The following is a 20,393-nucleotide window of genomic DNA, read 5'->3' as shown; positions in this document are numbered from 1 at the left end:
CTCAGACTTCGCTCCATATATGATATACCCATTTTCTCCATTAACCGCCCATATCATCCATGATGATAGTGGATCCAAACAAGTAGACCTACTACTAACTCTCTATAAAAGGAATCTGACCATTCACTATTTTCCATCCTTGTGTCCTAGAGAGAAAACTTACTTAACCGTTGGAGGGTCCTTAGTCGGGTCACACTGGTCACCTTTGATAGTTTTTTCTTTCTTTTTAGGACTTACAGCCATCACCATAGCCTGAAGCATTCCAGTCTACTGATTTTTGTGTATCATCAAGTATTATTACACATCATTTAATTTAAATTGGACTAAAAATATACCAATTAGAATTATGAGTTCTTAATCACATATAGTTGGGACTTACTTCATGCAAGTGCAATTTATTGTTAAAACTTGTTTCTTTAATATTTTCAATCCGGTTGTGTTTGATTAAGGCTCATGAACTATCATTTTGATCACTATGACTTGAAGATTCAAATCATGTAAGTCAATTGGAAAGCAAGCAGTCAAAATAACAATTCATCACTGTGAAGTGATATGCAATGCAAGTGGGGTTAAATGAGAGTTGAGTTAGCCAATAGGTAGATCAATTTTTTTTTGAAAAAGACGGTTTAACCAAATCATAAAAATTGGTCTTTGAGGTTGAATGATGCGTTTTGGGCATACCGCACTACTTATAGGAATATTCTTGGTTTGTCCCCCTATCGACTTTTCTAGGTAAAGCTTGTCACTTGCCTACGAAATTGGAACATAAATTGTATTGGGAACTAAAGATGTTAAACTTTAACTTAGATAAGGTTAGTCCATTGCGAAAATTGCAATTGAATGAGTTAGAAGAAAATTGACGTGACGCATATGAGAATTCTAAGATTTATAGAGAAAGAATGAAGGTAATCATTATATACACATTACTTATATCATTATTGAGAAAGTAAAAATTAAAACATTGATGTAATTTTTTCTTATTAAATTTCAACGCTACTCTTGATGATTACTTTTTATCAACAAATCAAAACACTAATTGATTTTTAGTGTAGGTGAGGATTGAACTCTAGTTTTTTGTTGAACACATTAAAAGAAAAATTGTTTATTACAACAACAAAAAATAGTTGCAATAACGTCAAAGTCATTGCAATAGTTGATGCAAGTTGTTGCAATAAATTTTGAGGTAAAAAGTTTCTGCCAAAAAAAAAAAAAAAAAAATTCATTGCAATAATCACTAAGTATTTTAACGACAACTTTGATGCAATGATATATATGTTCTTGCAATAAACAATTTATTGCAACAATATTTTCGTTATAATAAATAATTGTTTCATATTTGTCATTGCAATAGATTGAAAAATAATTGATATCAAGTCATTGCAATGATATATTTGTTTCATGTTTGTCATTGAAATAGATTGTAAAATAATTGATATTAAACAATTACAATGATGTCTTTATTGCAATAAAATATCACTCTTAGTTTGAATTACTTGTGCCTACAAAAAGGAAAGAAAAGTAAAATGCTCACGCGTAGTTTTCATTTTTCTTTTTATTTTTATTTTTATTTTTATTTTTATTTTTATTTTTTGAAAAAACAAGATTATCCTGACCTCTTGACCTCAAGTGTTTTAATTATTTTACTCACCATAATGTTTAACAGTGCTGCGAAAACACTAACAAAAACGGCAATGCAAATCCATCCTAGAAATTCAAAGCAAAATTTTTCTTTCATTGCAAAGTTTGTGACAAGAAGGATTAAGGAAAACAAACCCATGTTCATAGAAATGAATACTTTAAGAGTTGAGTTTTGCAATCAAAATTCAACATTAATTAAGTTAGAGCATATATATAATTGGGTGAATAAAATCATATAGTTTCTCAACTAATATGCTTTTAATACTAACCCTGGGTGCCATTGGCGCATAAATAATATACATGATGATATATATCATCTCTATAACACATCCCAATGAGTTGATTGTGACGAGAAGCATAGCATTTTTTTTTTTAAGCATCATGTAGTACAACCAAAGTATGGAATTGAATAATGCCACCACATAAGGTACCAATTGGAAGCCTTGGGTTAATTTCTTTTTAAAAATTCGATAAAATGTTGGCCTGCAATATAATAATCATTATATACATATTACTTAGGTCGTTATTGAGAAAATAAAAATTAAAGCAGGGATTATTTTACTATCTATTGCAATGAAAAATAATTATTTATTAAAACGAATATATTATTGTAATAAATTGTTTATTGCAACAACATATATATCATTGCATTAAAGTTGTCATTAAAATATCTAGTTATTATTACAATGGATTTTTTTGTTGCAAAAACTTATTCCCTCAAAATTTATTGTAACAACTCGCATCAACTATTGCAATGACTTTGATGTTATTGCAATAATTTTTTCTTGTTGTAATAAACATTTTTTTTTTTTTTTTTTTTTTTTTTTTTTTGTAGTGACTTATAAAAGTTCAAGTTAAAATTGGACCTCGCACGTTAATGTGGAATAAGATCAACAACGATGAACAAATTTCTTTGATCCATATACGTACTATTACAATACCAACATGTGCTATGCTTGCACACAAAGAGAGAGGAAAACAACAAATGCAACATGGAAGGTACTTTTGGCCAAAACATTAAACGGTAAACTTAATAAACAACAAGATTATGATAATACATGTGAATTAAATTGGCTTTCAATTGGGTTGAGATCACTTTGGGTTTCCATGCTTTTCTCAAGCTCCTCTAGTTGTTCACGCTCCTTTGCACCATTGCTCATACTCTCACCATTAGCATATGATTGAGCATCAACTGGAAACACTTCAGTAATCCCTAGAGTGGATATGATCACAATATTTTTCAACTGTTGATCAGGTAGTTCATTTTCCTCTATAACCTTCTTTTTGTTTCTGTGTATTACATATAGCAACATCTGAAGTAGCCCCAAGACAAAACCCACAATATTTGGGATCTAAACAATTAAGAAAACATGAAGAAATTAAGCTGAAATTCAATAGCTGAAAGTATCTAAAATAGTGAGAGAATTTGCAAATGGAGATTAATACAATAATAAAAATGTCATTGAGGAACAAACCATATGCAAACCACATTACGACACTCAATGTGAGGAAAAATGATAAATTAAATGGCATAAACTCCACACTCCTAGTTCGAATTACTTGTGCCTTCAAAAAGGAAAGAAAAGTAAAATGCTTACGAGTAGTTTTCTTAAAAAAAAAAAAAAGTATCCAAACCTCGACTTCAAATAATTTAATTATTTTACCTACCACAATGCTTAAGGGTGCTGCAAAAATACTAACAGAAATGGCAACGCAAATCCATCCCAGAAATTCTACATTGAATTTTTCTTACACTGCAAAGTGTGTGGCTAGAAGGATTAAGGAGAACAAACCCATGTTCGTAGAAACGAATACTTTGAGTGTTGAGTTCTACAGTCAAAATTCAACATTAGAATTAAGAGTTCTTAATCACGAATAGTCGGGACTTGCTTCATGCAAGTGCATTTTATTGTTAAAACTCATTTCTTTAATATTTTTCAATTCGGTTGTCTGATTAAGGCTCATGAACTGTCATTTTGATCACTATGACTTGAAGATTTAAATCATGTAAATCAATTGGAAAGCAAACAATCAAAATAACAATTCATCACTGTGAAGTGATATGCAATGCAATTGGGGTTAAATGAGAGCCAATAGGGAGATCAAACAAATTTTGAAAAAGACGGTTTAACCAAATCATAAAAATTGGTCTTTGAGGTTGACTGATGCGTTTTGGGCATATTGCACTGCTTATAGAAATATTCTTGGTTTGTCCCCCTATCGACTCTTCTAGGTAAAGCTTGTCACTTGCCTACAAAATTGGAACATAAATCGTATTGGGAACTAAAGATGTTAAACTTTAACTTAGATAAGGTTAGTCCATTGAGAAAATTGCAATTGAATGAGTTAGAAGAAATTTGATGTGATGCATATGAGAATTCTAAGATTTATAGAGAAAGAATGAAGGTTTTTCATGATGAACATATTTTAAGGAAATCTTTTGAACCATCTCTAAAAAGTTGTTTTTTGTATAATTCTAGGTTACATTTGTTTCCCCAAAAAAATTGAGATCTAGATGGACTAAACCTTTCATTGTAAAAAATGGTTTTCCCCTATGGTATCATAGAGATTGAGAATTCTAAGAATGGTAATATATTTAAGGTGAAAGGATAGCATCTTAAATGAAGAAACAAATTCTATTTTCTCTCCTATCCTATTTACTACTGTGACAAAGAATCAAATCCAATTTTTTCAAATGAACAATTTAAAGACCTATTGATTCTAACAACTGATTGAAGAGTTGATCATTTAGATCTTTTCTTGAGAATTTCTAACGTAAGGAGGAATCCATTAATTCAGAAAATTTGATTTATCAAGACTTGCAAAGCAATTAGTGATATGCATGAAGTATATAAAATAATGTACTCTTATCTTTGCATATTTAGCCTTACTTTGATATTATTTTGTGACTAAGTAATATTATCTTTGGTTTATAGGTAATAAAGTCTTTACATGCTAATGGGCTTTATTTAAGGCAGAAGGATGGAATCTAATTCAGTAGGCTGAACCCAACTTAGACTCAAAGAAGTACAATATGCGGAGAAGCCTGATCAATTACGGAAAGAAGCCAATTGCAGAAAATGTCCTACTTGGAATCAAGATATTTTTGTGCATGTCTCAGTCTTTTAGGTATAACTCTCAGCTCAAATATTGGATTGTGGTGATTGAAGTTGGGCTGGAAAGATAACTCAAAGGGTTAGAACGATGTAGTTTAGGTAAAGCCCAGATTTTGAATTTTACTTGGCCGAAATCACCTCACAACATGGGCCTGAAAATTTGACAAATATCACTAGCTGAATTTCCTTACTCTTTTAGGGTTTCTCTACAACAGCTAGAGATATAAAAGGCGCTAGGGTTGAATGTGAAACGAAAGCTGAAGAGAAGGAAAAAAATAAAATAGGGGGAAAGGGGCTGCCGCATGTGTTGCTTTCTCTGTGACTTTTCCCCAAGACAACACAATGACTTCTCTCCTTCAGTCCAACTTTTATTTAATTTGTTTTTATTTTAATGTTTAGTGTTTTATTTCAATGACCATGAGTAGCTAAATTTTTTATTAATGTTGAGGAAAAAAACTTGTTAATGATTATCAATATTACTTATGAGATTTGATTTTTCCAACAGTTTTGCAAGCCTATCATGAGAATAGTTCATTTGGATTAATCCACCTCCACCAAAATAGCATCATAACTCTTAGGTCACCTCAGTAATCTAGACACAAATTCCATAGATGTGTTTCCACTTCCACTCGGGTATAGAGAGTGGTTATAGCAACCCTAAGAGCCTTTGATGTTCTAGTTTGACTTGTTGGTAGATTAGGCATTGCTCCATAAAAGGTGATAATATTTCTCTTTTCATTTTGTTCCACCAATAAACTTCTCGAAGATCATGATACACTGTGTAAGGTGAACGCCTCCGATATCTCTACTTTAAGTAATGAATAATTAGGCACACAATGCCTAGTACTAAACCTTAAAGCACTGTCAATGGTGATAGTTTTTAGACTCCTTAAAACCACAATCAGATTAACCTAGGTAATTAGTCAAGTGAATACTTAGTCAAATTAACAAATCTAGGTTAACACAAATATATCATATCAATGTATAGCAGAAAAAAATAAAAAACACAATGATATGATAACCCAGGAAAACCAAACCGGTAAAAAACCTGGGAAGGATTTAACCTAGCTATCCTCAAGGTAAAAAGCAAATCCACTAGAAAGAATCGAAGTTTTACAATAGCAACTTAGACCACTAACATCCTATTGCTACCAATCAGTAGAAACTTACAGACACGACCACGTGCAAGTTCCGAGACCACGGACTCCTTTCTTTGGTCTTTGCAAAACACAAACACCCATGTTTGTGGCTTTGAGATTCCACTCAAAGGTTTAGCAACACAAACGCTCATGTTTGTGACTCCAAGACCACCCTCGAAGGTTTAGATCATCAGCACTTTTGATGACTAGAGAAGGCAGCAATTTCTGCAATATCGGATTTTGAGATTCTTCAAATAATAACACTAGTAGAAGACATAAGAGAGCTTTTGGGTACAAAACCCTAGATCTACAAAAGAGGCACTCTCTTCTCTCTCTAAAAAGCCTTATAAAAACGTGTTTAGGGTTTCTTTTATATACTGGGAGAAGTAGATCTGAAACTCTAATCCTTAATAGGCTTGAACTATTGTTTGGGGTTAATTAAAATTCTGCAGATACGACTTTCGATCGATCGAGCCTGTCTTTCGATTGATTGAACCAGATAGATTATGAAATCTTCTTCCTGCAGCTTGTATGTTCTTGAATCTTGACTTGATTCACCTTGAGCATTGTCTAATAATACCTATAAACTCTAAGATCTATATCTAAACAAGTTTGTGTTCACGATTTGCCAATTGTTCTAAAGTTTTAGAACCTAACAATCTCCCCCCTTGGTAATTCGTGACAAAACTTTCATACAAAATGAAATGCTCAAATACAAGAACAACCCAATACAATAAAATGCCCAATTACATCACAAATTCCAATCTAAGACTTCCTAACCAAGAAGTTGCCAATAAGAGGTGGAAGGTATTAATCAGAATGCACCTATCTTTCCTGAAACACCCAACAAACACATCACTGCATGTGTGGAAAGAAAGACATATAAACAATAATATGAAACACAAAATAAAAACTTGTTAGGTTTTATATTCTCCCCCTTTCAAAAACAAATTCAACTCCCCCTAAACAAAACAAACAGGATTCCCACATTTCATTTATTTCTCTCCCCTTTTTGTCACATATTGACAAAGACAACCCAATCAGAAGGTCGACAAAAAACATACGCAACAGAGAATAAGAGAAAATAGAGACAACTCTCCCTATGAAGAGCAAAAAACTCCCCCTATGAACGACAAGGATTAAAAACAAGCTTCTCCCCCTATAAAAATAGGAAAAACAAAACAAGATTTGGGAAAAACAATTTTGGAGAAAAATTAGGAGGTGGGGAAAAGAAAAACACACAAACCTAATCTTAAAAAAATTAAGTTAAGGATACACATAAAGAAAAATATTCTCTCTTTCAATAAATGCAAACTTGACACTATGTGACCCATAAACAGTTGCATGAGTAGAGAAAATATTTGCACATTGACTATCCATCATATCTCTTAAGAGAAAATATTTTCTGCAGTTCATACATAAAATAAAAAATTAATTAATCAATTTTTAAATCAAGTTGAGTACCCAATTTAGCAAAGTGTATGCATGTTATGTATGAAAATAATAAGAGATATGACTGCAAAACTGCAAGATGGATACAGAAAATCAATGCAAAGCATGTGAATCCTAAACATAAATGATGCATGAAAAAAATTTGGTCAAATACTTAAAAACTAAAATTTTTCAGTTTCGATTGATCGAGCATCGATCGAATGCCAATCGAGTCAGGCAGATTCAAACCAAAAATTTTTATTGTAATTTCGATTGGTCGAGAGACATATTCGATTGATCGAAAATCTGGAAAAATCAATTTTTTTAAAAAACAGAGCAATTTAATGCAAAAACTCCTCAAAGCACAATATTTCATGAATGAAATGCATGAGTATGAGATTAAAAGTTTTTCAAAAATACTTGAATTCAACCCAGATCTTCCAAAAACAAGTTTTTCAACCAATTTGTCTCCAAAACTCAAACATTAAACACATTTTGCATCAAAATCCAGGAACATGTAATCTTGGATGGTCACAACAAGGTCACACACAATATAATGTACCAAGTTTAGCAAAGAGTAACTTATGTAGTGTGTGCAATTAGCAAAAACTTGAGATACATGTGAGGTGATATGTGAATAGAAATCAGGCACAATTTCTACAAAATTCATCACATAAATTTGAAAGAAACTATCACCTAAAGAGTTACATCATATAACTCCCACATCTCCTAGAAAACAAGCTTGCAATCATATAAGTTTCTTGATTTGCCTCATATTGTACACACAAATTTTTATTTGATCAGAAACTTATTAAAATAGCCAGAATAATGTATACACTAATTTTATTTAATTGATTTAACATTAAGTTCAACAATGTACACACCAATTTTAACATTTAAATCGAGGCTACACCTTATATTCTTTTTATGCATGTGCTACACTTTTTCGAGTACAAAATCTTACGATATGCACTAAGGTGTTCATGATTGGCTAGTAAACAATGGTGAGATAGTTATTTATGCCTTTCTCAAAAGGTTCAATTCCGACAGTCAAAGACATGTGACTTCAAGATCAAGACAAAGTGATCAAAAACTATAAACATCTCCCTCACAACATGCACTACAAAGCTCAAACTAGTAAAGTGCAATAAAAGAAGCTCATCCAAGCTAAACAAGATACATAAACATGTTATGTAAAGATAATATGACCAATACTTGATTATAAATCCAAGATGTAAAATACAAAACACAAAAATCTTTTTGGTTTTAAAAAAAAATTTATGACCAAAAACAAAAAGCACACATTATGCTAAATGAACAATGCAAATGTAATGCATGACAGTGCTTAACTAAGCTATAGAGGGTACACAAACAAGAAATATCAATTTCTTAATTAACTCATGAGTACATGTACAAACTAGTACATACTCATACAAAATCAAAAAAAGCTTAGCACTTATATAACACATACTATTCAAGTTTCTCCACAATGTCAAGCATGTTCTAAATCAAGAGAGAGATATCATAATTCGTGTAATCCTCAAGAAAAATAAAATTAGACACAAAATAAAATATTTTTGTCTTTTTGAATTTTTCAATGTTTTGGATTTTTTTTTATTAAAAAAAAAAAACCAAGAAAATAAAACAACCAAAAACAAAAACAAAACATGTCCACAAATAATTGAAAGAATTAAATCAGGGACAAGTCAGCAACACTCACCTTAGAGAATCTTTTCTCACCCATCTAGCACGAGTCTTCGGCTTTGTAGGTGAAAATCCATGTGAAGCGAAGTGTATTTGAGGGATTACACCAATTTTCTGAGAAAGATTGAAATCCTGCAAATTCCTTTCACAAGCCAACAAGCTCATATTTTTCAAAATAATATGAAAAATTTTATATGGACTTACAGTAGGAGAAATATCATCACATATCCTAGATTGAAATACTGAATGCTTAAATTTCAATTTATGACAATTAGAACGAATGTGACCAGAGACACCACAAAAGTGACAAACATGAACAAATTTAGGAACATCAGTATTCCTAACAACAAATCTAGTCTCAGATTTTGGTTTTTGCCTCAACAAAGAACAATTTGGTCAAATATGACCAACAACACCACAAAGGTGACAAGTAGGCACAAAAACAAATTTATCATACTCTCTAACAGTAGGTTTAGACTTAGGTTTAGAACTTTTACCTTTGTCTAACCTAGTAAAATAAGTCTTTTCTTTATTATTTCTCTTAAAAGGAGGGATATAAACTTTCTCAATTTTAGGCTTCAGAGAAACAAAAACACTTTTGTTATCAACAGCAAACTTGGTACAAGTCAAATTTTCAATTTTAGCTTTAGATTCAACTAATTCTTGTTCCAAGTTTTTCATCTTCTCATCTTAAGAGGAAATTTGATTTCTCAAAAATTCATTCTTTTTATTAGATTCATCTAATCTAACAATCAATTCCTCTTTTTCAAGATTAGCCAATTTTAACTCTTTCTTGAATTTCTTAGCAATTTTCATAGATTTCAATAATTCTTTACAAAAAGTTTCACAGGCATCAATAAAATCAACGGAAGCATGAGCAGAAACATGATCAGAAAGACACTTCAAATTATCCATGACAACAGGGGTCAAGGATCAGCTCAGAGATCAAAAGATCTACAATAAGAGAGCAACCTACTCTGATACTACTTGATAGTTTTTAGACCCCTTAAAGCCATAATCAGATTAACCTAGGTAATTAGCCAAGTGATTACTTAGTCAAATTAAAAAATTTTGGTTAACACAAATATATTATATCAATGTATAGCAGCGGAAAATAAAAAATACAACGATATGATAACCCAGGAAAACCAAACCGGTAAAAAATCTGGGGAGGATTTAACCTAACTATCCTCAAGGTAAAAAACAAATCCACTAGAAAGAATCAAAGTTTTACAATAGCAACTTAGACCACTAACATCCTATTGCTACCTACCAGTAGAAACTTACAGAAATGACCACGTGCAAGCTCCGAGACCACAGACTCCTTCTTTCTTTGGCCTTTGCAAAACACAAACACCCACGTTTGTGACTTTGAGATCCCACTCAAAGGTTTAGCAACACAAACTCTCATGTTTGTGACTCCAAGACCACCCTTGAAGGTTTAGATCATCAGCACCTTTGATGACTAAAGAAGGCAGCAACTTCTACAATACTGGATCTTGAGATTCTTCAAGTAATAACACCGGTAGAAGACATAAGAGAGCTTTTGGGTACAAAACCCTAGATCTACAAAAGAGGCACTCTCTTCTCTCTCTAAAAAGCCTTATAAAAATGTGCTTAGAGTTTCCTTTATATACTGGGAGAAATAGATCTGAAACCCTAATCCTTAATAGGCTTGAATTGCTGTTTGGGCCTAATTAAAATTCTGTAGATATGACTTTCAATCGATCGAACCTGTCTTTCAATCGATCGAACCAGACAGATTATGAAATCTTCTTCCTGTAGCTTGTATGTTCTTGAATCTTGACTTGAATCACCTTGAGCATTGTCTAATAATACCTATAGACTCTAAGATTTATATCTAGACAAGTTTGTGTTCACGATTTGCCAATTGTTCTAAACTTTTAGAACCTAACAAATGGATATTTTAAATTTAAGTCTACTCCCACAATGCACTTCTTCCATGATTGAACCATAAATCTCTTATTCGATGACAAGAAATTTTACCAGTTGAGGTAATAATTAGTTAGTAACTTATGCAATGCAAGAAACGTTTAACATCAGGGGCAGTGGCACTTGTTGTTAAGGGGGTTCAAATGAACCCCTTGACTTAAAAATAATAATTTATATAAAAATAATAATTTTTATTATTTTATTTTATGCTTAAAAATATTTTTGCATACATTGGCTGAAATCTTGCACACCTTGATCATAAATCAATACAACCTAAAACTAAAAAACAATTATACATTTAGTGTATTATCTATGTTAGTAAGTAATTGAAGAAAAAAAAAAGTAAAGTTAACAATTGTTCAAATATTTGATTGGCTAAGTAGACACTTAGTGTAATATTTATGTATGGATGAATATGGATGTTTGGGTTAATAAATAATAAAGTGTTAGTGGGTTGCATTTTGTCATTTTAGTTTAAATTATTTTTATAAAAATAATGACAACTGTAAAAAAATAAATAAATGTCACACCTAGCCACATTGACAATAGATAATAAAAATTGATAGTGAAAACTCGTAGAAATTGTAAAATTTCATATATTTGCATTTTTTATGACTCAATATATTCAAGTTTTTTTTTTGTATTAAATTTTATTTAATTTAAATTTCTTAATCCTCCCTGAAAAAAAATTCCAGGAGCCACCACTGTTTAACATAAAACGAATTTTTTTTCTAAAAATTAAATTTGATAAATATGATAGTTATTGATAGACATTTATTATGATTGTATTTGTATATATAATTATATATTGGATCCTATTAATGAGTGTACTTAGGGTATTTGTTAATTGACCATTTTAAGAAATTTTTGATACCACTTTCATGAAAAATATGAAAATTTATATAAAAAAAAAGTCAATTTCTTTTTTCTTTTTTCATAAAAAATTTCAAAAAATATTTCCTAAATCAATGCGCCTGCGGCATTTGTTAAATTTTTTCTTATATATCATTAGACATTTAATATGATTATATTTATACATGCACTTATATATTCTATTATTTAAGGAAAATATCATACACCAATATTCTAATGGAGGGTTTAATTACTGAATATAATTTATATACAATTAAAAAATATATATGAGAATTCTTCTATAAATTATAAACAGGTAGTTATTACAAATAATTTAAATTAAATCCAGAATGAATAAAATGTATTGGTAGACATGGCAAAACGGGACGGATGGGGTCAATTGGGTTCATGTCGAAAATGAGTTCAGGTAAAAAAAAAAAAAAACAGGTTATTTTAAGCGGGTTAGAAACATATCAGGTCATTTGGGTTGCGGGTTGGGTCGACCTGTATTTTTTCACATGATTCTTTTTTTGGTGTCATTTGATAAGTCATGCATCAAATTATTTGGTGTAAAATGCATTACTTTGAATTCACCACTCATATCAAGAATGAGCTCAGCTCAACAAATTAATACTTGTTCAATAATTATACATATCCTAACATTCCTAATGAAAACAAAATAGCACAAACGAGTCTAGTCTAGCCTTTGAACATCTAATTAAAACAAACATACAAATGAATACAAAATTTCAAATGCCCTATTTGATAACTAATTTGACAAAGAATAAAAACAACTAAGAAATTTACAACCTTGAAAACTAATTTCATAATTTAATATCAACTGTGGTTGACATTTTGTTTCAACTTGATAATATACATCAAAGTTTGAATGTTTACTTATTTATACATGGTCTCTTTTATAAATATCATGTTATTATTAAACAACACACACTCTAAGAAATATCATCTTTTATTTTGAAAAACATTTATTGTTAGAAAATAGGTCTAAGCATCCATAATTTATGCCAAATTTCATCAATAATACTTTTTCTTCACTCTTTTCACAGTTATGAATTCTTCTCATACACGCCTATAATTTCAAATATATGTTTTTAACTTTATTACAACCAGATTATCTTGGCATGTATTTTGTTATGTGATATTTAAAAATTTATACCTATCCCATTATTAAGCAATAGAATGCCTCAACCGTTCATCTTTCAATTCATTTGCATGCACCTGCATAAAGGTATCAATTATATTTAAATGACATTAAATATATATTATATTTGAATGAAGTTATCCGAAAAATGTTAAAAATTTGATATATTTAATATAAAAATAAATAAATAATAATAACATGCATTGTAAAACTCACAACAAACAATTAAACCAATAATGTCTTAATTTTAATTGTTTTTTACCCGAAAAAAAAGTTTGTAAAAAATGGATTAGGTCACAGGGTAGCCGGGTCGGGTTGAGTTGATTCGTAAAAAACAGGTAGGGTCATAAGTCAACCCGTTTTTAGTTTTGGTAAAAATCAGGTTGGGTATTTTCTTTGGGTTCAAATTGGGTCAGGTTAGCGAATCTTGACCCATTTTGCCATGTCTAGGTATTGGCATGTGTTATTATTTTTATTCAGGCTTTGGTAAAATGACACATCATCATTGCATGCATCCTCTAGTTATGGGATCCAAGCTTATAAAATTTATTGAGACGAATTTATCATCCTTTTTATGGTATATAATTGGTAAAATAAGTAAAATGAAATTTATCGTATCCAACTTGGCATCTAATATCGGTGATAGGTAATAATTTAAATAAAACTAAGAAAGATTAAAAGGGTATTGATATGTGTCATTATCTTATGCTTTGGTACAATAACACATATCATGGTTGTATGCATACTCAAATTATGGGATCCAACTTTTAACATTTATTAATACTTATATATTATACCTTTTATACGATTTAATTGGTAATATAATTAAATTGACATTTATTCTATCCAAAATGGATCTTTTTGAGATAAAAGATATAAATCCGCATGGATCTAATATAGGTAATAAGTATTTTTTTAAGCATAAGGTAATAAGTAATAATTTAATTTAATTGAGAAAGATAAATTGTTGACATGTGTCATTATCTTATGGTTTGATAAAATTACACATGTCATCATTATATTCATCCTCTATTTATAGGATCCAATTTTTATAATATATTGTTTCTAAAAAAAAAATTATAATATATAATTAGATATAAATAATTAGTGCACATCTCCATATAATTAATATATAGAAATAAATCCAGTAACCTCATTAACATATGATAATCAATTAATATTTTGACATTACTGCAAAATTTTGAGGGGTGGAAGGCTAAAATGAAAATAATTTACTTTCCCACTCAATGAATTTGCCACGTACTAGAACCTTAGACTAATACCTCTTGCATTATAAATACTTCACATGCCCTTCATGGTGTAATAGCTATAGTCTTGATTCCCTCCTAGAACCTTCTTCTCACTTCTCAAATGCTTGCCTTCATGGACTCAATAATTCTCCTTTTTCTTACATCTCTCTTCACTCATCCACTTTCTCTGATAGCTCAACCAACAAATCTTGTCTCCAAGATTACCGTAGTGGGTGTTGTGTATTGTGATATCTGCTCTAGCAACACTTTTTCTAGACACAGCTCCTTCTTGCCAGGTAAATAACAGTTATTATCTTTATCTAGTCTATTGTTTCTTTCAATTTAGGTGATAAATTATCGATTTTCCTAAATCATAAATGGTTGAAAAATTGTGAATATAATTATTTAAATGTGAGATTTTTACTTTTAAATAAAAAGAAAAAAGAAAATAAAATTTAATCATTTCAATGTCAGATTATTAATGGGAGGTAAGAGGAGATATGGTTCAAACTTAGAACAAACACTCTAATACTATGATAAATTAATGATTGTCTTAGAACTTAACATGCTTGGAAATGGTCAATTAAGTCATTTAATTGATGATGAATTGAAAAATATTCTTTCAACTTCTCACGTGTGTACTCTTGTTTTACTAATTAGGTGTGGATGTTCAAATACAATGCAAATTCAAAACAAACTCACCCCAAATCACAAAGCATACCACATTTTCAGTCAACAAAACAACAGATAAGCATGGAGTATATAAAGTGGAAATAGCAAATATTGATGGGATTAACTGTGTAGAAGGTTTGGCAGCAACATCATTTTGCCAAGTAACCTTGTTGGGGAGCTCATCTTTAGCCTGCAATGTTCCTGGTTCGAAGACCACATCAACTGTTATGACATTCAAGTCTAAGGAAGAAAATCGTTGTATATACAACTTGAATACACTGAGTTACAGGCCATCGGAGAAGAATACTGCTCTATGTGCAAACAAACAGGAATTGTCAAGATCTTTTAATGCTTCAAAATCCTTTCTTCCTTATATGCCACCTTATCTATCCCATTCTTCTCGCTTTCCCTCCCTTCAATTTTCCTTTCCTCCCTTTCCCTCTTTTCCCTTCCCTCCACTACCTCCTCCTTCTTTTCCTTTTCCCCCTTTTCCCTTTCCCCCACGATCTCCTTTTCCTTCTTTTCCTTTTCCCCCTTTTCCCTCTTTTCCCTTTCCCCCACGATCTCATTTTCCTTCTTTTCCCTTCCCTCCACTACCTCCTTCGTCCTCTTTGCCTCCCCAATCCTCTCCCGCTCCATCGGGTGATCCCTTCCCTCCACTACCTCCTTCATCCTCTTTGCCTTCCCAATCCTCTCCCCATAATCACCACCTACTTCTCCTTTAGATCTTCCTACTGAACCACTAACATTCCATTCTTGAACCCAAAAACCTAGATACCATATATGCCTTCATCCGCTTCTAATAATCCTTAAGACCAAAATCCATAAGAATATCTTTGCTTTATTTTTTCTTCAATGATATGAGAATTATGTTTGAAAATAATTTCTCAATGTTACAAAATTTTCTATGTTAATGTTGTACGACAAATCGAAGCATATAGAAACTACAATAAATTTCACCTATTTAGATTGCTACAACAGATAGATGAATTTCTTTCAACTATTATTATGCATTTATATATTCGTTAAGCACCAACCTATATGGATTTTCAATTATGGTAGTACGTCCGTAGACCTAGCAAAAATACAAACATGAATCGTCTATGCATCTAAATGTATAAGGCCTTCACTATTTAACATGGAATAAATTTACTTCACTATTTAACATGGAATAAATTTACTAGAAAAATGTCTCAAGCTTACAAAAGAAACCACAATGGTTGAGATACAAATAACAAAATCACACTTTCCAAGAAACAGGTTTAACCATAAGACAATCTCTCAAATGCTCTCCACAAGAATTGTTTTGGAGCATGTACAAAAAGGCATATATTTTGTTCATAGTGAGTCCCAAGCACATAATAAAAAAGGGTTTGTGGTAAGTAGACAACCAATATAAAATTTATTTGTTTTTTATGGGACCGACGAACCCTTTGGCTTAGACAAACTAATTAGACATCTCCGTCCACCACTTCACATCACTGACGAATGGAGGTAAGCCATTTAGTGTAGTATGCAATACCTCAGACGGTTACAAGACCAACTGTATAGACCGTTGGAGGCCCATTGAGCCTACATTATTGAGCCTGAAGGTGTTACCAAAAGAGGCATTAAAACCACAATAAAAGCTACAATGGCTAGATGCTGCAGAGCCATATATAAACACTCCATAGAACCAAAACAAGGTACACACAATCTCAAATACAAAGATACGTCGTAGCTCTGGTCTCTGATACTTTCTTGAAACTTCCATACGCTAACTTTATCATCGGAGACTCTTTGGCAAGCACCACACTGACGAACAACTAAAGAGGGCTTTGTGCGACATTTTCAGGTACAAGGACGAGGTTGCCAGCTTATCTGGACGAGTCCACTTAACTAATGATAACTGCTTCATCAGTTTGGCACAGTCTGTGGGAGCGATATTTTCATACCTAGGTTCGAGAATGTAGTTCCATTCAACTCACAAGTCTAGATGAAGCCCAACACTCCCCAGGATTTTGCAGCATTAGCTCTGCAAATCCAAACACTCATAGCCAGCATGGAAGAGCTTACTCGACAAAACCAAGAAATGAGATTGCGATTGCAGTAAGAGGAGAACTGATACGGGACTAATCGAGATGACGATGGGGACAGCCAAAGAAGGGACGAACATCGACGGCCTGCCACCCCACAAGAACCGAGCTCGAACCTTCTCAGGAAAATGAGAAAGGAGATGGATGAGCTGAAGAATGCAATAAAGGAAAAAATAGGCCGAAGCTTAGACCGTATGGTCAAGAGGACAGATTCACCCTTCACTACGGCAGTCCTAGAGTGCCCAGTGCCCTCGAAGTTTTGACTGCCATAGCTTGAACCATTTGATGGGTTGAAGGATCCTTTGGATCACCTTAACACCTTCAAAACAACTCTGGGTCTTTAGTAGCCCCTTGACGAGATATTATGCCGTTCCTTCCCAACTACCCTCAAAAAAGCTGCAAGGGAATGGTTCATGAAGTCACCAACTTCGTCCATCAATGACTTCGAGTAGCTGAGCAGCTCCTTCTTACGCCACTTCGTCGGAGGACAACGCCCAAAAAGGTCAGCAAACCACGTGCTTACAATTAAATAAGGAGAAAAGGAGACTTTGAGGTCATACATGAAGCATTTTACTCGAGAAATGTTAGAGGTGGATGAAGCGGATGACAAAGTACAACTGATGGCCTTTAAAGCCAGGTTGAAGTCCAGGCAGTTTATGGTCTCGCTCGTGAAGAATCCCCCACGGATGATGGTGGAAATGCTCTTGAAGGCTCAGAAGTACATGAACATTGAGGATGCTTTAGTAGCAATCAAAGAGGTAGAAAAGCCTAATGAGAGGGAAAGAAAGGGAGACAATCGGAGAGGACGAGAAAGGGAGTGGGCAGATCGTCAAAATACTGACAAGAACAAGAGGAAAGATGATAAAACCCCTTGGACAGTAAAATTCACTCCTTTAATTATGCCTATTGATAAAATTCTGGCACAGATTAAAGACGAGCACTACCTCAAGTGGCCATGGCCATTACACTCGTCGTCTAATGTTCATGACAAGAGGAAATACTGTCGTTTCCATAAAGATCACGACTATTACACAGAAGACTGCAGAGACCTGAAAGAGCAGATAGAGAAACTCATACGAAGAGGGAAGTTGCAAAAATTTGTAAAGAAGGGAGATTCCAACAGGCCTAGGGATGATAGCAGGGACAAGCTGGAAGCCTCTTCAAGGGATGAAGACCACAAGCCACATCATCAGCAGAATGCAATAGGAGAAATAAAGATGATCACAGGAGGGCCATCCACAAAGGGGTCGTTCAGATCCCTCAAGAAGTCATACCAGAAGCAGGTGAATAGCATCCATAGGATACCACCCCTAAAGCAAAGACGAACAGATAGGGATATCCTATTCTCAAAGGAAGATGCCAGAGAAGTGAAGCAGCCACATGATGATCCCCTTGTTATCATGCTTATGATAGAAAGGTTCAACACTAGGAGAATTCGGCAGCTCTGCAGACATTATCTACCTTTCTACTTTTCAACAGTTGAAGGTGGCCCCCGAAAGGTTGCATCCATTTGACTCCTCACTTGTTAGCTTCAGTGGAGACAAAGTGTATCCCAAAGGCATAGTGATGCTGACAGTCACAGTAGGGGCTTACCCAAAACAATTGACTCGTCAGCTAAACTTCCTAGTGGTAAACTATCCCTCCTCTTACAATGTGATCATCGGGAGGCCCACACTCAATCGTTGAAAAGCAGCCACGTCCACCTATTGTCTTAAGGTAAAATTCCTAATGGAAAATGGTGTAAACGAGGCAAAAGGAGATCAAGTGTTGACTAGGGAATGCTACCAAGCGGTGTTAGCTACAAAGGAGAACCATACGTGGATGATCGAGAAGAAAGAAGAAGAGAAGGTGGAAGCCCTAGAGACTGTGGAGCTAGTAGACGGAGAACCAATAAAGACGACTAGGATAGGAACAATCCTGAGTCCAGAGATAAGGACGAGGCTAGTCCAATTCCTCAAAAAGAACATGGACATCTTCACATGAAGCCACGAGGACATGCCAGACATATCCACAAAGGTCATCTGACATAGGTTGAATGTGGACCCTGAGAAAAAGCCCGTCTAGCAGAGATGATGAGTCTTTGCTCCAGAATGAAGCTAAGCTATCACAGATGAGGTCAACATGCTGTTAGTAGCTGATTTTATTCGGGAGGTCTACTACCCCGATTGGCTCGCCAATGTCGTCCTGGTAAAGAAAGCAAATGGGAAATGGAGGATGTGTGTAGACTTCATGGACTTAAACAAAACTTGCCCGAAGGACAGTTTCTCTCTACCAAGGATAGATCAGCTAGTGGATTCCACAGAAGGACATAAGTTATTGACGTTCTTGGATGCATTCTCGGGATACAATCAAATAAAAATGGCCGAAGAAGACTAGGAGAAAACTGTCTTCGTCATGAGCCAAGGGCTCTACTATTACAAGGTAAATGCCCTTCGGACTGAAGAACGCAAGAGCAACCTACTAGAGGTTAGTAAACAAAATGTTTAGCAAGCAAATTGGGAGGAACATGGAAGTGAATGTAGATGACATGCTCATCAAGAGTAAGGAAGAGTCTCCTCACCTAGACGATCTACAAGAGACGCTCATCACACTCAGGTAGTACCAAATGAAGTTGAACCCTAGTAAGTGCTCTTTTGGGGTAGCATTAGGGAAGTTTCTAGGGTTCATGGTGTCGCAAAGAGGGATAGAAGCAAACCCATAGAAGGTGTGGGCCATACTTGACATGATGTCGCCTAAGACCGTGAAAGAAGTCCAGAAGCTCACAAGAAAGATAGCAGCACTCAACAGATTCGTCTCTAAAGCAACGGACAAATGCTTGCCCTTCTTCAAGACACTAAAGTAGGTCTTTGCTTGGATAGATGAATGTGAGAAAGCTTTCCAAGAACTCAAGCATTACCTGAGCAATCCACCCCTCCTAAGTCCGTCTAAGGAAGGAGAAAACTTGTATTTATATTTGACAGTGTCAACTATAGCTATGAGTGCATCCTTGATTCGAGAAGAGGGCAAGACGCAACTCCCAGTGTACTACATCAGTTAAGCCTTCCAAGGGGCAGAAGCCAAGTACCCACGGATCGAAAAGATTGCATTCACATTGATAATAGCCTCGCGCAAGTTGCGACCATACTTCCAGGCAAACCCCATCTTGGTGATGATGGACCAACTTATCAAGAAGTCCATGAACAAGCCCGAGGCTACAGGAAGAATGGTCCAGTGGGCAATTGAGTTTAGCTAGTTCAACATTGAGTACAACCCTAGGATAGCCATTAAGGCACAGGCATTAGCGGATTTCATTGCTGAATTCACCATCTTAGACGAGGACAATGCACCTGACGAAGCAGAAAGATGGACAGTCCAATTGACAGTTCGTCAGCCCGAAAAAGCAGCGGAGTAAGGGTCGTCAT

The 20,393-nt window shown here is 33.7% G+C and overlaps 1 protein-coding gene and 1 pseudogene across 1 annotated transcript; one reads left to right on the top strand and one right to left on the bottom strand.

The window, feature by feature from the left end:
- Positions 1–2,684: 2,684 nt before the first annotated feature.
- Positions 2,685–15,671, bottom strand: LOC115981026 (annotated as a pseudogene).
- Positions 15,672–17,573: 1,902 nt separating this feature from the next.
- LOC115981025 lies at positions 17,574–18,506 on the top strand. Its single transcript, XM_031103216.1, has one exon. The coding sequence runs from the start codon at positions 17,574–17,576 to the stop codon at positions 18,504–18,506; it is 933 nt and encodes a 310-aa protein (XP_030959076.1).
- The last annotated feature ends 1,887 nt before the right edge of the window (positions 18,507–20,393 follow it).

Source organism: Quercus lobata, chromosome 3, assembly GCF_001633185.2.
Source record: "Quercus lobata isolate SW786 chromosome 3, ValleyOak3.0 Primary Assembly, whole genome shotgun sequence".
NCBI classification, from domain to species: Eukaryota; Viridiplantae; Streptophyta; class Magnoliopsida; order Fagales; family Fagaceae; genus Quercus; species Quercus lobata.
The sequence above is the reverse complement of the archived record's forward strand: the minus strand, read 5'-3'. Positions and strand labels throughout refer to the sequence as shown.

Excerpts from the sequence above, each read along its gene's own strand:
- LOC115981025 (XM_031103216.1), top strand. The coding sequence starts at position 17,574 with ATGTTAGAGGTGGATGAAGCGGATGACAAAGTACAACTGATGGCCTTT.